General features: G+C 50.9%; 1 protein-coding gene across 1 annotated transcript; it reads left to right on the forward strand.

Moving 5' to 3' along the window:
* Nucleotides 1-36: 36 nt before the first annotated feature.
* Kcns1 (potassium voltage-gated channel modifier subfamily S member 1) lies at nt 37-7,975 on the forward strand. Its single transcript, XM_021636316.2, has 4 exons — nt 37-672; nt 2,455-2,636; nt 2,852-3,890; nt 6,454-7,975. The coding sequence occupies exons 3-4, from the start codon at nt 2,865-2,867 to the stop codon at nt 6,919-6,921; spliced, it is 1,494 nt and encodes a 497-aa protein (XP_021491991.1). The 5' UTR covers nt 37-672; nt 2,455-2,636; nt 2,852-2,864; the 3' UTR covers nt 6,922-7,975.
* Nucleotides 7,976-17,092: the final 9,117 nt, after the last annotated feature.

Below are 17,092 nucleotides of genomic sequence, written 5' to 3' on the forward strand. Positions count from 1 at the left end.
AGTTTTCAGCACTGTTGTCTTTGCCGGCAGGCAGTCCTCCTGAAAGGAAGTAATCAGGATTCTCCCACGGAGTGGGAGTTCTGAGCCTCCGGGACAGAAGGATGGGTTTCCGGCTTCACGACTCACTTGGAAAAAGAGAGTGCGCTAGAGCCTACTCAGGCACAGCCTGGGGTCTACAAGGGAATGAAGCACCCTCCCCCGCCTCCTAACTCAGACCGCCACAGTCCCGAGCCAGTACTTGGGCGGCACCTATAAAACCAGAAGCTGAAGACCTTATCGCTGCCAAGTTTGTGTCAAACGTGACTGGGCTAAGTCCTTTGAAACAGTGCCTGGCACGTATTAATCACTAAATTAAGCAAATTGTGGTCGCTGCCATTCCTGGGCCTGAGGTTAAAACCTTTCTCCAAAGGTGTCCCCATTCCCTAACCGTCCCATCCTTCCAGGCTCTGACTTTGAAAGATGCCCCCATCCATCCCAGGCAAGAATAGAAACCACCGCCTCCGGCCGCCCGCGGCCTCCCTCCCTCCCCCGGCAGCAATCGATGCGGCCTCAGCCGCGGGGGACGGGAACACAGGAAAGGAGGGGGCCTCGGGGCCTCCGCAGTAGTGAGGCGCAGCGGGGCAGAAAAGAGCTTGGGGGACAGGCGCGCTGGATCCTTGGAGGCCAGGACAGGTAAGCAGCCTCCCTCGGGGAGGGGCGTGGCTGGGGGAGGGGAATGGCCTGCGGATCCCTGGTGCTGGAGTCCCTTCTAGGAGACCTCCAAGGAGGGACAGCCTGACAGGGCTGGTCTCGCTTGCACAGTCTGTGAAATGGGATTCAGAAAACCTGGGTGGTGTTAGGATGAAACTGAGCGCGCTGGGTGTGAGGAGCTCCGGGAAGCGGCGGGCCACAGGGGTGCTCACAAAAAGTATCAAGAGTGCTGAACCAGTCCCCTGAGAGGCCCAAGGACAGTCTGAGTGATCCTGAATAAACCACCCAGTGTTTCTGACTGACTGGGAGTCTTAACAAGAAATGTTTGTGGAATTAATTATCCTAATTCATAGATCAGGGAAATGAGTGGCAGATGTGGGCAGGGAGGATGCTCCAAATGGAGCTTCTAATGGGCGAAAGAAGTGAACTGTATGTTTGGATGCCAAAGCCCGTGGAGGATGCGAGCACTCCTCAGTGATGGGCCAGGGACTGCACTACCACAAACACTGGGCCTGTTTAATCCTCAGAGTCTCTCCGGGGCAACTCCAGACTGTAGAGGGAATCAGCAGCTCAGAGAGGGCAACGGGTCCCCTCAGGTCGACAGCTAGCAGTGGCAGAATTTGAACTCAGAGCTGATAAAAAGAAAAGAATGAATGGGAGTTTGATGTTTACTGAGCACCCAGCATGTGCCAGGGACTTTGCACGTATTCTCATGACAGTTCATCCACAGTGCTGTGCTATTCCTTCTGGATAGGAGGGCTAATGTACCCAGAGCCAGCAGACTGGCCTGGGTTAGCACAGGAGCCAAGCTAAGGATAGAATCGCAAGCCACCTAGCGTCAGTGAAGGGCATCTGGGCTCATATGCCCTCCATCCGCATCCCCTGGAAGAAGGCATCACTGACCCTTCGGTACAGGAGGGATTGCACAGTTCTTGGGGCAGAAGTGAGCCCCCAGGGGTCAGGGGCCAGCGGGAAAATCTAGCATTTCTGGAGTATCCACCGAAGTCAGAAAGCTTCCATAAACCGTCTTAGCCCTCGGCTATCCCTGGAATGCATGCTCTTATCTGCATTGTGTATTCTGCAGGAAAGTAAGATCTGGAGAAGAAACAGTTTAGTCAAGGGACAGGACAGTTAAGGATAAAGTTACATTCTGCCTCGCCTGACTCCGGTAGACAAGGACCTGGGTGGATAATTCGACAAAGTGAGCCAGGAAAAGATACTGGGCCACACAACCACTTTAGCCCCGGTTCCAAGTGGATAGTCTGATCTCTGCTGGCAAGGTTAAGAGGAAATAAGTGACTGCTAAGACAATGCAGAGACAAGGTTTAAGGTCGGGTCTGAAGGACACCACAGGTGTTTCTCGCGTAAGTCTAGTCCAGTAGTTCTCGAACTGGACCTCGTGTCAGAGCCACCCCCCAGGCCTCTCAAAACAAACTGGCCAGGTGCGCTGGCGCCTGTCTAGAATCTCAACACTCAGGAGACTGGGTACAAGGATCAAAAGGCTGACGTCGGCCTCAGTGGGCTGCATGGTGAGAACCTGTCTCCAAATACACACACACATACATACATAACATACATACATACATACAAACATACATACAATATGAAAACATGGAGTGCAGCCTCCCACCTCAGAGGTCCTGAGTCGTCAAAATCAGGGCAGGCTAAGACTGCTGCATCTTTGGCCAAGTCCTGTGATGGGGATGCTCCTAGTCCTTGGAACACACTCTGGGAATCAGGAGTCTCAGCTGACTTTCTTAATAGTCCTAGATAGTACTCCTCAATCAATCCCATCTACGGACGAGGATCCTGAGGTTGAGAAGAGCCACCGCAGACATCTGGCTTCCTAAATCCAAGCTTGTCCTGGAAAAGGAGAGATGTCCTACCCTGGCCCCTAGCAGATGCCAGGCGACCCCACCATCCCATCGCTTCTATAGCCCTGCCAGGTAGGCCTCCCCATTTGCTGTGCCTGGAGGAAAGAAACTGGGAGTGGGGAGGATGACTTAGTCAGTCACCCCATCTGGGGGTCAAGGGTATTCAGACCCAGGCCTGACTTGAGTCCTCGGGGGTGGGGAGGGGCATTCGACATCTGGGCCCCTGCTCCATGCCTGGCGTTCCAGCACCCTGCGTGGTGGATGGCGCCTGGGATTTTAATCCACAGGCACACTGTAGCCATGGTGAGCGAGTCCCCGGGTCCGGGCTCCGGGGTGCCCTGGCGACCAAGAGACGAGGCCCTGCGCGTGAACGTGGGCGGAGTGCGGAGGCTGCTGAGCGCGCGCGCCCTCGCGCGCTTCCCGGGCACGCGGCTAGGCCGCCTCCAGGCGGCGGCGTCCGAGGAGCAGGCGCGGCGCCTGTGCGACGACTACGACGCGGCGGCGCGCGAGTTCTACTTCGATCGGCACCCGGGCTTCTTCCTGGGCCTGCTGCACTTCTACCGCACCGGCCACCTGCACGTGCTGGACGAGCTGTGCGTCTTCGCCTTCGGCCAGGAGGCCGACTACTGGGGCCTGGGCGAGAACGCGCTGGCCGCGTGCTGCCGCGCGCGCTACCTGGAGCGGCGTGTGGCGCGGCCCCGCGCCTGGGACGAGGACAGCGACGCGCCGAGCAGCGTGGACCCGTGTCCCGACGAGATCTCCGACGTGCAGCGGGAGCTGGCACGCTACGGCGCGGCCCGCTGTGGCCGCCTGCGTCGTCGTCTCTGGCTCACCATGGAGAACCCCGGCTACTCGCTGCCCAGCAAGCTCTTCAGCTGCGTGTCCATCGGCGTGGTGCTCGCCTCCATCGCGGCCATGTGCATCCACAGCCTGCCGGAGTACCAAGCCCGGGAGGCGGCAGCCGCGGTGGCGGCGGTGGCCGCGGGTCGCAGCGCCGAGGACGTGCGCGACGACCCTGTGCTGCGCCGCCTGGAGTACTTCTGCATCGCCTGGTTCAGCTTCGAGGTGTCCTCCCGCCTGCTGCTGGCTCCCAGCCCGCGCAACTTCTTCTGCCACCCGCTCAACCTCATCGACATTGTGTCCGTGCTGCCTTTCTATCTCACGCTGCTGGCGGGCGCGGCGCTCGGTGACCGGCGTGGAGCCAGCGGGGAGGAACTCGGCGACCTGGGCAAAGTGGTCCAAGTGTTCCGCCTCATGCGCATCTTCCGCGTGCTCAAGCTGGCGCGCCACTCCACGGGTCTGCGCTCGCTGGGCGCCACGCTCAAGGTAGGACGCGGTTGAGGCCGGGTTGGGGCAGAGGGAGGATGCAGAGCAGGATGCGTTAACTGAGGCATGTATAGCCTAGCCACATCCAGGTGCCCCGTGGGATGGACGCCACCCTCGAACCAGGCATAAGTCAGGAGGCCAAGATTCAGCTCAATGCAACCCCACAGCTCTTTAGAGAAGGCCTTGGAAGTCATGACTCGGTTAAGAGTCTTCTTCACTGATCCTCTTCCGAAGGATCCAGGTTCTGTTCCTAGCACCCAGGAGTCAGCTCACAACCACCTGAAACTTCAGTTCCAGGGAATCCGGTGCCCCCTTCTGGCTTCCGTGGGCACTGCACCCATGTGCACAAATACGCATGAGGCAAAACATCCCTTCGCATAAATAAAAACAAGTCTCAAAAAGAAAAAAGACGGGCTTAGTGCAGTGGTTCCCAACCTTCCTAACGCTGCGACCCTTCAGTACAGCTCCTCGTGTTGTGGTGACTCCAAACCATAAAATTATTTTCCTTGCTACTTCATAACTGTAATCTTCCTACTGTTCTGAGTCGTAAATATTGTGGGAAAAAGGCTTGTCAAAGGGATCACGACCCAAAGGGTTGAGAATCATTGATTTAGCACTAACTGTATTTCCCCAGGAGAATAAAGAAAAATGTGTACACACACACATACACACACGAATACAGAAAACAAAACGGAGTGAACCATAGCGCTGGAGAGATAGCTCAGTGGTTAAGAGCAGTGGTACTGCTTTTGCAGAGGACCCGAATTTGGTTTTCAGCACCCACATCAGGCTGCTAATGATCACTTCTGACTGCAGCTCCAGTGGACCCCAGCACCTCTGCAGGCACCCAGACACACATGCCTGCATATACAGGCACACAAAGTTACACATGCATGTAATTTTAAATAACTCTTTTAACAATTAAAGTGAACCACTATTGTCCACTCCCCCCCAAAAACAAACAAACAAACAAAAAAAAAAAAAAAACAGAAAGAAGGAAGAGAGGGAAGGGCTTTTTGACGTGTCTATCAAATATCACATAGAACACAGTTCCAAGCAATCGGCAGAGTGGGAATGTGCCATTCTTCTGGCATCATCGGAAGGCACAGGTAGTCACAGGTCGCCTCGGAGCAGCCTACAGCTAACACTTACTGGACACAGAATGAGTGTTCCTGCCAGTTTCACATCCATTATTGATTAGTCCTTAGGACAGCCTCCTCCGGAAGATGCTATAATTTATTTTCTTCCCGTAAATGAAGATCCCGGGGTGGCGAGGCTGAGTTTTATAAGCCTGGTTGCAGTGTATTGGCCATGGGCCCCGCCCAGGGGGTTGAAATTAGCATGGTTCAGGGAAGGAGGCAATGTGAGCGACTTGTGCCAGGGTCTGCTAAGGAAACAGAGTGAATGTCGGTAGAGGGGAGACAGAAGGAAGAGACAGCTGTGGGGTTGAGGTGCTGAAGGACATGAACTCTGGACCCTTTTTTTTCCTTTTCTTTGTTCCAAGGGCTTGGGGGAGCTTGTGAAGGACTTGTATTGTCACTGCTTCACAGATAGGGAAACTGAGGTTCTAGGAGGCAGCACTACAGGGACATATGTTATCCAGATCCCTTTAATTCAGAACCACCCTAGGGAAGAACCTCACGCTCCCCAAGCCTTGCTACTTGGCAAAGAATCAGAGCTTGGGGGCTCCTAGCTACAAGGAAGGAGAAGAATAGCCAGGGCTATCAGAGTCAAGACATGGCCGTGACATAGTCGGGGGGGGGGACCTGCTACTAAAGTGATGGCCCCCGCCATCAAAAGCCTCCCCAACACTCAGCAGCACGCCAGGAAGGCAGACTCTCTGGCTGTAACCCCAGACCTACTTGACTGGGTTTGGGCTTTTAAACCGAGCCCTACATAATTACCGTCTGAGAGATCCTGCTGCACAGGGGGCCCTCAGCATTGACATCATTTGAGGACAGGTGATTCTTCATCAGGGAGGGGAGTGTTTTATGTTCTGTAAGATGGTAAGCCTTATCCCTGGCCGGCATGCATGCCAGCCTGTTCCCACTGTGACAGCCAAATATGTCTCCAAGTATTTCCAAACCATCCCCGGTAGGCGGGGGGGGGGGGGGGGGGACAGAATTGCCTTGTTTAAGAGCCAGGGACCCATATACAAGTGTAGCCTTTAGATGGTTTAAGGAACTCATGTCCGCTCAGTTTCCTTGAGGGGCAGCCAGTATTTTTGCACTTGTCAGAAATATTACAGAGCAGTTCAAAGCATGAAAACCATTCCTTGTGTTATGACATATAAACTGTGGTCCTCTTGGTTCTGTGAGAGCATAAAAACCATCATGACCCGAATCACTGTGGCCAGGCCTGCACCATGTACACAGAAATCAGGCCTGTGATCAATTGCAGCAAGTCTTGTTGCTTACTGTATTTGGAAGAAAGTCGGGATCTTGGCACGATTTCTCGCATTCGATGTTGGACTTCCCTTTCTATTCTGTGAGCCTCCGTTTCTCCTGACACTAGGTTTGTAAGTCCAGGGAGCTCTGACGTGGGCTCATGCATTTTCTTTCAGCACAGCTACCGTGAGGTGGGCATCTTACTGCTGTACCTGGCCGTGGGCGTGTCAGTGTTCTCGGGCGTGGCCTACACGGCTGAAGAAGAAAACGTGGGCTTCGACACAATCCCCGCCTGCTGGTGGTGGGGCACCGTGAGCATGACCACAGTGGGCTATGGGGATGTGGTGCCGGAGACTGTGGCTGGCAAGCTGGCGGCCTCGGGCTGCATCCTCGGGGGCATCTTGGTGGTTGCGCTCCCCATCACCATCATCTTCAACAAGTTTTCCCACTTCTACCGGCGCCAGAAGGCCCTGGAGGCGGCGGTTCGGAGCAGCGGCCAGCGGGAGTTTGAGGACTTGCTGAGCAGTGTTGACGGGGTGTCCGACGTGTCTCTGGAAACGTCCCGAGAGACTTCTCAGGAGGGGCGCTCTACAGACCTGGAGACCCAGGCCCCCGGCGAGCCTGCTCAATCTCAGAGTTATTAAAACGTGGCATCCCCTCCCCCACGGCCTTGGATTGCGCTCACGTAGAGCAGAGCCCTCCCCTGCTTCCGCTCCGCATGGGAGTCATCCACCTGAGCAGTGTAGGGGCTAGCGATCTTTCTCGAAAACCCCAGGGCAGGATAGTACCGCCCTACCTTCCGGGAGCCCCGCAACAACCTCCCCGGAAGTAGGTGTGCACCAAGAGGAGGAAGAGGGCGGCCTCTGCACAAGCCTTTAGCCCTGTGCTGGCAGATAATTATCCCCATTTCACAGATGAGGGAAGTGAAGCTCACCCGAATGTCCCAGTGAAGAAGTCAGCTTTTAGCAAAGTCTGGGAAAGGAGCTGGGGGCTGAATCCTTGGACAATCTGTAGCATCAATAGCACAATCATCTTCCACACCCACTTCCCAGGACTGACTTACAGAGAAAACCTGAACAGACCCTTCTGGGACCTCGACCCAGCTCTATACCTGCTATGGGAGAGGCGGCCAACCCCTATTCCCAGAACTCGGTTCCAGCCAATCACTCACAACTTGTGACCCAGGGAAATTCCTGAGGAGGCTCTGCCTTACATAGCCAGCTCAGCTCTGAACTGTTGTCGGCGGCAGAGGGCTGCTTTGCGTGTTCCTGTCCTGTCTGGTTTTTCCCCAACTTAACACAAGCTAAACCTACCTGGGAAGAGGAACCTCAGTTGAGAAAACACCGCAGTCAGGTTGCCTGTAGGCAAGCTTGTGGGATGTTATCTTGGTTAATGATTAATATGGGCAGGCCCAGCCCACTATGGGCGGTACCAGCCCTGGGCAGGTGGTCTTGGGGTTTGTAAGAAAGCAAACTGAACAAGTCATGGGAGCAAGCCAGTAAGCTGTGTTCCTCCATGATCTCTGCTTCAGCTCCTGCCTCCAGGTTCTTGCCTTGCATTCCTGCCTTGGCATTCCTCAGTGGACTATGACCTGGGATACATAAGCCAAATAAACCCTTTCCTCTCCAGTTGCTTGTGGTCATGATCTTTATTATGGCAGTATAAACCTGCCTACCATGGCTCCCATCCCACCCTCAAAGGGCCCTGTCATACTTGATGGAGGCAAGTCTTTTATACCCTCCTGCCAAATCTGCTCTTTGGCTGAACAAGTTGGGAAGGGGTCCTGCCTTCCACACCCTCTTACATGCTGTGGCTAAGCATCCATTTCTATATCATTGGGGTCTCCTGGGGCCCTGTTTCATCACACTGGCTCATCCCTGGGGCAGGGTGGATATTTGGTGAATATTGTCCAGACTGAGCAATTGCTACAGCCTACTGGGAAGCAGGCCCTGGGACGAAAGAGGAAATAGACAGAGACCTTGCTCTTGAAAGGGTGTGAACAATACTGAGAAGGAAACCCACTGGGCAGTCTATTCCCAGCCCTTCTTGGTTTGGGGACCTTTAACAATGACTTCGTCATGGTTCTTCACTCTCCCATGTAACATCATTATTGGGAGAGTCCCAAGCTGAGGCTTCCCATGGGTCCTCAGACATGTTTTCTTTAGATGAATGGTAACTTTAAGTGCATTTTAGACATTCTTTCAATACCTTTGGAGGAAGAATGCACTCTCCAATTTCCCATAGCTTCTCTTCTGTCTCCTCCTCTCCTGCTCCACACTGACCCAACCCTGTCGGATTTGCCTTGACTGCTAGGTCTCTTACCTGTTTACCAGGTTCAGGAGATTGTCATGGTAGAGAACACAGATGGCCCTATACTAACAAGGGAACTAGTCAGGGACAGACCCAGATGTGATAGTGACAGTCACAATAGTTAACTAACTAGGTAGGAAGCCATGAGCTACCAAAATCTGTGGCCTGAAACCATCGGAGAATGCTTTCCTGAGTGACAGTCTAACCGGCTATAATAAGGATAAATAACAATTAGAAAAAAAGGGGAAGGGGGTTCCAAGGAAGAGTATTCCAAACAGAGCACACAACAGACGCTCAACACATGCATTCCCAGCCTCCAGGCTGCAGCCGAGACAGACGTTAAGCCAAAGAGCCTCTCGGGAGCTCACCATGCTCACCTCTCCTGCGTATTCACCTCCTAACATCTGTGTCCAGCTGTGCCCAGATGAGGGACAGACTGGAGGGCCTCCCACACCCTTCTTTGTCCTGGCTGAGCACACATCCAGACTCACTGATCCTCCAGACAAGACTGTGAACGTGTTATGGGGACAAATCAGGGAGAGCCGTCTGCCTGGAGTCTGCTGTAGGTTCTGTGCCGACCGAGCAGGAATGTATTGGCTCCCTCCCACGCCAGCGGGTTGGTAGACAGTGTTACACAGAGATCCCAAGCACCTGCCTCTGCTAGCCTACAGCTGACTGCCTGATTTGTTCTGAGTGCCGGGGGAAGGTGGGCAATCAATAAAATGGAGCGATTCACGATCCACATCCTCAGAGGCTTTGTCTGTGCAGTACCAGCCAGAACCATTTGCACGTGACAAGAATCCCGTTGGAATTAACATCGCTAGAAAGTATAACTCGCCAGGCTTTGAGGCACAGGCATAGAACCCTAGTGACTAGGGAGGCTGAGAAATATCTCAGGGTCTGGGCTCCAGAGTGAGTTCAAGGTCAGCCTGGGCAATTTAAGTGAGATCCTGTTTCAGAATAAAAAGGGCTGAGATTGTAGGTTAGTGAGAGGGCACTTGTCTAGCATACATGAGACCCTGTGTTCAGTTTCCAGCAACACAAAAAAGAAAACAAGTCAAATAATCAAATAATGAAAACTGTGAGTGACCACAAGTATAAGCCTTCATACTGGCTTAAGCAAAAGTGAATGAACAGGAAGGTATGTACATTTTCAGTGGTTCTGTAACAAATTATCACAAAGTTGGTGGCTTTAAACAAACAAACAAACAAACAAACAAAAAAAAAACACGTTCTTACTTAGCTCCCAAAGCCAAAAAGTCCAAACTGAAGGTGTTAGCAGGCTGTTTCTGGGACCTGCGGGAGGAGAGCACAAACCCCGCTCACAGCTCTTGGCCTTTGGCATTCCTCCCGTGCTGCCCCTGCCATAGCATCACATTTTCCACTGTGTATTACATTTCCCCAGACCTTTCTCCTGTAAAGATACTTGAGGTGGCATTTATGGCCCATGGGGGTGGTCCAAGATGATATCATCTCAAGATCCTTTGAACCATAATTCCAAGGAAGACCCACATACTGAGTAAGGTGACACTTACAGGTTCCAGAGATTTGTGTGAGGACGCTGGAGGCGACCATCCAAGAAGAATACATCAAATCCACCCAGTCGAAGGAAAAACTGACAAGGCCTGGGGCAACAGACCAATGAGGAGAGTTCTGGGGAGCCCAGCAACAGCCCAGAATCCTTTGTCTGGGGATATTGCCTTCCAAACATTCACCTCTAACAACCAACCGTCTGTGCCCGTGTGTGTGTGTGTGTGTGTGGAATGGGGTGTGTGTGTGTGGAATGGGGTGTATTGAGAAACCCAAGGTTGGAATGTAGTGGACACCTGTTATTTTTGTCCCCTCTTTAAGTAACAACACATGGCCGTGTCTTGGAATTATTCATTTTGTTCCGTCTGTTGTACTTATAAAGCCGGCACTCTGCCCTCCAGCACCACCAAGAAAAAAGCAGATGACTCAGCCAAACCCCTATCCTTCCTGGATCTGTAGGAAGATGATGCAGGAGAGTGGGTCTGCGGACGCTTCAATGGTTAAGAGCACTTGCTTCTATTCCAGAGGACCCAAATTCGGTTCCCAGCGCCCAATGTAGGCAGCTCACAAGTGCCTGTAACTCCAGCTCTGGGGAATCCAACACATACACACCTAGGCACAGTCACACCCAGGCACAGTCACACACCCTCGCTGGCACACACGCTCACACAGATATTCTTCCCATACACTCTTTCATATATGTTTCTACATAAGGAAACTGTCACACGTAACCCAAACACTGATCTCTCTCTAAAGGGAAGACACCCCAAAGCCATGTCCTGTTGGATGGATCCAGCTTGCAGGTTCACTCGCCCTTCTACTAGTGCCACTACAGTAAGAGCTGTTACCGGGCGCTCTGTGTACGAGACTGGAGGAGGGATGGAGATGAAAAGACAATGCGAGGAAGACATCACAGCTTCTTCCCGTTGCTGCAATGTGCAGTGGCTGCTGCTGGCACTGGGAATATGTTCTATTTGCCGTGTCATGGTCACCCTGCCTTTGGCTGGCACTTCAGATGGTTGAGATTCACTATTTGAGAGTGGCCTAACCCTTTATTCCTAGAGAATCTGAACCCTTAAAGTGCTGGGAACAAGAAGATGCCTCAGGGAAGTCCCAATGTTACACAAACTCCCTTATGCCTTTTCTCTGGGTAGCCGTAATGGAATTTCCCCTTGATGGCATAGCTGGTTACCCAGGACAGCACTGTAACTAACTCCCTTTACTCTTGTGTTCCTGGGAATATGTTCAGAAATACCCAAGTGACAGACTCGGTCTCCAATTCAGGGAACTCATTGCTGTATCCATTAGGGAAGCACTCTGATGATGGGCACCAAAGCCTTGAAGCTTGCAAAATTCAAGCCTTGAAGACAGGCGGCAGTGAATCTGCAAGTGGGCTGTGGTGCTCCATTGGAAGACAGACATACAATTTCCCAACTACAACCAGTGTACATCAAGGGTCCACTTGAGCCCTGCCCACTGAGCTCATGGCCACCACTTGGTGTTTGAGTCCTTGCCAAGCACCCTTGACTTTCTGTCTGGGTGGAGGACACAGTGCCCAGTATACAGTGGGGCACCTTTGGGCGCAAGGTTACTTGATATCCATATTTAGCCTGATGTTCATCCTCAGAGCCCAATAGCAGAAACTGACAACAGAGCCTTTGCATGAGGAGAGTATGTGCCTTTCACAAAGTGGGAGATAAATGCAGTGTGCATCCGTGAAATTCTACCATTTCCCTCTCTTTCTCGCCTCTCCCCTTCCCTCCCTTCCTCCCCTCTTTCTGGTGTTTGTGGAGGTAACACATGTGTGTGCATATGGAGACCAGAGGTTGATGTCATCTGTCTCCCTTGATTTCTTTCCACCTTGTATTCTGAGACAGGCCAGTACTTGTGACCTAGACATTCTTCCAAGCAAGGGTAAACATGCTCTGGGTTCAGTGGAGGCCATACTTGGTGGGATTCATGGGAAGAAAGTAAGTCCAGTCCAGCGTACTGTCTTCAGAAATCTGTTACTCCCTTCCTCTACAGGATGCCAAAGGATTTGGATTATGTAAGGCCCAATTCATGTGGGCTAGCATTTGGTCCAAGTTTCATTTGCCATCTCATCTAGTTGCTAGAGTGCAGCCAGCTCCTGGAGCAAGAACAGAGGAGGCCAAATCCCTGCTTCGAAATTCCACCCCCAAATCAGACCCGCCCCAAATTACATTTCCCCTCAGAATCAAACATCACACACACATCCTGCTGAGAGAGATGGAATATTCTCTAAAGATGCTCGGTTTACAGTCTTCAGCCCCATATCACAAGTCAGAGAGCCAGAGAAGTCTTTATGGCCATAGAGGGCAATCCCACACCTGAGTCCCTTTTCAGTTCAAATGTAAGCCAAGCCAGCTGTTACAGTTCAAATATGAAATGTCCCTGATAGGCTCTGAATGCCTAAGCCCCAGCTCTGGTGCTGTTTGGGGGAGATAATGGAAACTTTAAAAAGCAAGGCCTAGCTGAAATAAGTCACTAGGGGCCTTTAAAGGGCAGCCCCACTGCACAAGACCTGCCCAAGATCAAGCTAGTCAACATTCCAGTAGGCCCCACCCCTATTGGTTTAGATGGCAGCTAAGGGAGGAGGGCTCCATTTTCTTCAGGCCCCCTGGTAGGTTGACTGTGTTCCAGCGGATGGCCCCAAGCCTGTGCACTAATTGAATGCAATAGGTTATTTTAAAAAAAGAAAAAGACACAAAAATGGTAATGGGATTTGGTGAGGGCTCTGGGATGAATTAAAGAACAAGATCAAAATACATTGTACACATGTATCAAATTCTCAAAAGTTAAAAACATTATATAAGATTGTTTTCCAATTGAACATCAAAGGTTTCTTTGGTTTTGAACTTGACATCATTAGAACTGTACAATGTAGATTCCTTTGTGCCTGCTTTTTTGCTGTGGTGATGGTAAAATGTAAATGAAATTTGCCATTTTGGTCATTTTAAATATAAAGTTCAGGGGCAGAACATGGATTCATGCTGTGACATTACCATTTACCGCCTCTCCTCAGACCTCAGCCTGCTGAACTAAAACTCCTGCCCCTATTCCTCCCTCCCTCCAACATTCTACTTTGTCTATGACATATCTGACGACTCTAGGACCTTGAAATGAAAGGAGAACTATGTTCTTTTATGACTGGCTTGTTTCACTTACTGTCATGTCTGGGGCTTATCCACGTGGTAACATGCATGAGGGTACCTTTTCTTTTTAAGACTCAAGCAATGTCCATTATGAACATAAACCATATTTGTCCATTCATCCAACAACGGACATGTCTCACTTTATTCTGATGTCACAGAGATCAGCCAGGCTTTTGTGTATAGTGAGAGACTGAATGTACAGGCCGACAGTGGAGAGCCCTGACCCTCCACCCACCACAAACTACCCAGAAACCCTGCTCCATGCTTGTATACAGCCCAGGAAGCCAGCCTGCCACTGGCTAGACTTTGAAGGCAGCCAGCTTGCTGCTACCTCTAATGGCAGTGGAAGAAACTGAACCATAACTCTGTCACAACCAGCTGACAACACGTTAGGGCTTGATTAGTAACTGGGCCCCCTTAATTTCTGTCCATTTCCAATGAGGGACAATCGGCAGCTTGTCTAGAGCACCCCAGCCCAGGGCTTCCAATCAAGGCGGAAGCCTTCTGTGCATTTCCACTGCAGAGTGAGGTCCCCACTCCTCCTTGCTGCCTTTGAGCCTCTGCACAAGTCTTAAGAGTGACAGAGCAAGCTCTACACAACCTTCGCTTTTCTTTCTCATTTGGTCGATCTTGGCTTTCTCCACAATGGCTATCGATGATCCGTTTGCAGTGCTGTGTAGTACTGCACTACATGACTTGGGTAACTTATCAGTTGTCACTGGGTATCTGGATGGCTTCCTTTTACAAAATAAAGGACTGCCATCATAGTCCCATGAACATACCTGGCCTCTTCCCGTCTCAGACGCTAAGCAGAATTGTGCCAGATTAGTTCATGGATAGAGATCATCTGGGATACCAGTGTTCCAGGCTGACAACACAGCTACTCATGAGGCTGAGGGGAGATTGTTAATTCAAAGCCTGCCTGGGGAAAGCTTAGACAACTAGTGAGACCCTGTCTCAAAATTAAAAAAAGAAAGGCTAAGCTCAGTGGAGGAGTGTTCACCTAACATGCTCGAGACACTAGACTACATGAGACTCAACGCAGTTCCCAGCACTTCGATGCTTATAGCGCTATGCAGTTTGAGGAATTACCCGGAACTGCTGGGTCTCAGGTCAGCTCACCGGTATTCAGGAAACTGGCTGCTCCACATCCTCACCGACCTTCAGCAATTCCACTCCTGGTTTGAGCTGCTAAGGTGGGTGTGCAGCGCCAGCACACTTGCCTTGATACACTGGTGATTAAAGCTAAGTATTCTCTCGTAACGGTGCTACAAACACGAGTCTTCACATACTAGTCTCTTCATCAAAAATGGGAATCTCTCTCTCTCTCTCTCTCTCACACACACACACACACACACACACACACACGACACACAGGCTTCCACTTACCTGTGGTTCTACCCCAGCAGGTGCCCTCCCATCCCCCAGGGGCTTCACACAGCCCTCTCAGTGCTGCTCCCCATTTTGTTTTCCTTAGAGCCCATTACTCTCTTCTGAAAATATCATTTATTTACATTTTATATAGACTTACTATGGGCATGAGTTACAAATTAAAGCAACCAGTGTGCTGTCCTGTACTCATGACTCAGAACTCATGAGCACTGCTGCCTTCGAGAGCATGATTGTTCTGGAGGACAGACATCTCTTGGCAAAGCTCCAATGAGGAACTCCAATGAGTGCCTGCATGTCTACCCAATCCTCTCTTCTAAAACCAACAGTAAACACTCAGTGCTTTGTGCTCAGTTGCAATAAGATTTGGTTCACTCTTGGCTATTTATAGTGGGTTTTGTGTTTTGTTTTAAAGCATTTGGACATTATACAGGCCAACCAGTACACCTGTCCCTGCCTGAGACTCCGCCATGGCTTCTATTGCGTCATGCTTCTCCAAAACCACCCTTGTAGGGAGTTCTGTGGGCTGAGAGAGCAATGCAGACACCGGAAGGAAGCAAGCACTGAGTATCTAAAGGCTCTGTCTGCATTGTCTTGTCATATGCCAAGTGCTTAGCAGAAAATCGCAGCACTGTTCCTCTCTCTGGTCAGACTGAGAATCTGACAACAGGAGTTGTCTGTCAACCCCAGCAGGGGTCCAAACGAGATGCTTAGTATTTCGGGGAGTGAACACATTAGGCAATAAAAATGCCATCACTCCACTCCTAGAAAAGCAGAACAGAAGAGTGACAGCATTAAATATTACAGCACAACTCAACTTGCAAGATCTGCATTTGCTCTTCCACATGAATCTGTTCCCTCCCTGCTCCTGGCTGACCTTTTTATGACTAAGGGTCACTCCAGTTTGGTAATTCCTGGATTCGGATTCACCACCCAAGGGCAGGGTCCTACTACTTCATCTTGAATGCAGGCCCATGTCTGACCGGGCTCTGTGTGAGGATTCCAGAGTGGCCCTGCATCAGGCTCCGGCCCAGCCTGTCTTTCCACATGTTCATCCCTCCCTTCCTCTTCACCCTGTGCTGACCAGGCTGCTTCTTCCTTACTTCTCAAGTTTCCAGATGCTTCCCTGGTGTCACGACAGCACTGTCCCTCACTCTGCACACACAGTGGTGCTTTTGTGCTTAGCTAGCCCTCAGGCACTCTGTGAGGTGTCCAGTCCTGAGCCAGAAAGAAACCTATTACTGCTGTTTTACTCAACAGTTACATTGCTAACGGGCCTTCTAAACACGCAAACCCAAGGTTTAGTGCTGTGTCCGGCTTTCCTCAGAAAAGCTCTTTCCTACAGCTGGCAGTGGTTAATGCAGAAATCTATAACTGGCTCAAGTGTTGAGAGTGGAGGTGGAATGCTTGGCCCCATGTGGGACATAACAACCCCTCCAAAGCTCAGGGGACATCTCAGAAGAGAGGTGGGAAAGAACGAGAGAGGCAAGGCTGGGGAGATATGCAGTGAAACGTTACCTTCTGACGTGATGCAGTGTTGCATTCAGGAACTCACTGCAGCGGTGGTTATCTGCCCAAAACCTACACAAGAGTGGACCCATCAATGCTTCGTCATGGATAAGCAAGGGGACCTGAGGCCTCATTCCTTCTGGAGGGACTATTGGCAATTAATGCTCTGAGGAGGAGTGTTGCTTTCTTCAGTAGCGTAGCTGCAGTTAAGTCAGCCTTGCTCCACCACTAACTTTCCACTCAGGCAAGTGACTCTAATTAAACTCAGTAAGCCATGCACAAAAGTAGAAGGGGCACTCACTGAACAGAGGCGTATCTGTGGAAGAAGGAAAATGAGGGAGGGAAATTGGGGGGAGGGGTGTGAAAATGACTAAAATCCATTACGTAAATGCAGAAAACTGTCAAATGAAAAAACAACAACATAGGATCCATGGTAGTACAGTAAGCAGCTGGGACGCCGCAGAGTTCCTAAAAACTTGTTCTGTTCTGTGTTTCATAAAAACTTTTAATTGTAAACTGGGTACGGTGGCACATGCCTGTAATCCCAGCACTTGGGGAGGCAGGGACAGGCAGACTTCTGTGGGTTCAATGCCAGCCTGGTCTACAAAGCAAGTCTAGGACAGCCAAGACTACACAGAGAAACTCTGTCTTGAAAACCAAAACAAAAACCTTAGTTGCATTTGTGTGCATATACACATTTCTGTTAATATGTGTGTGTGTGTAAAATCTATGTTCATTCCAGTTCATTGCCAACAGCACTGCCAACCAGCTCTGTCGTAAGTGCCAATCAGCTGACCTCCCTCCCGGCTCTGGATCCTAGAATATACACTCAACAACACCAACATTCACAACACTGCATGGCACTGACATGTATGGAAAATCTCACGTTAAAAAAGGGATAGTC

Source organism: Meriones unguiculatus, chromosome 4, assembly GCF_030254825.1.
Source record: "Meriones unguiculatus strain TT.TT164.6M chromosome 4, Bangor_MerUng_6.1, whole genome shotgun sequence".
In the NCBI taxonomy this organism is placed as follows: Eukaryota; Metazoa; Chordata; class Mammalia; order Rodentia; family Muridae; genus Meriones; species Meriones unguiculatus.

What these genes read in the sequence shown, in the direction of transcription:
- Kcns1 (XM_021636316.2), top strand. Translation starts at nt 2,865, where the DNA reads ATGGTGAGCGAGTCCCCGGGTCCGGGCTCCGGGGTGCCCTGGCGACCA. An exon ending in CGCTGGGCGCCACGCTCAAG is followed by an intron (nt 3,891 to 6,453) that starts GTAGGACGCGGT and finishes ATTTTCTTTCAG; the next exon opens with CACAGCTACCGTGAGGTGGG.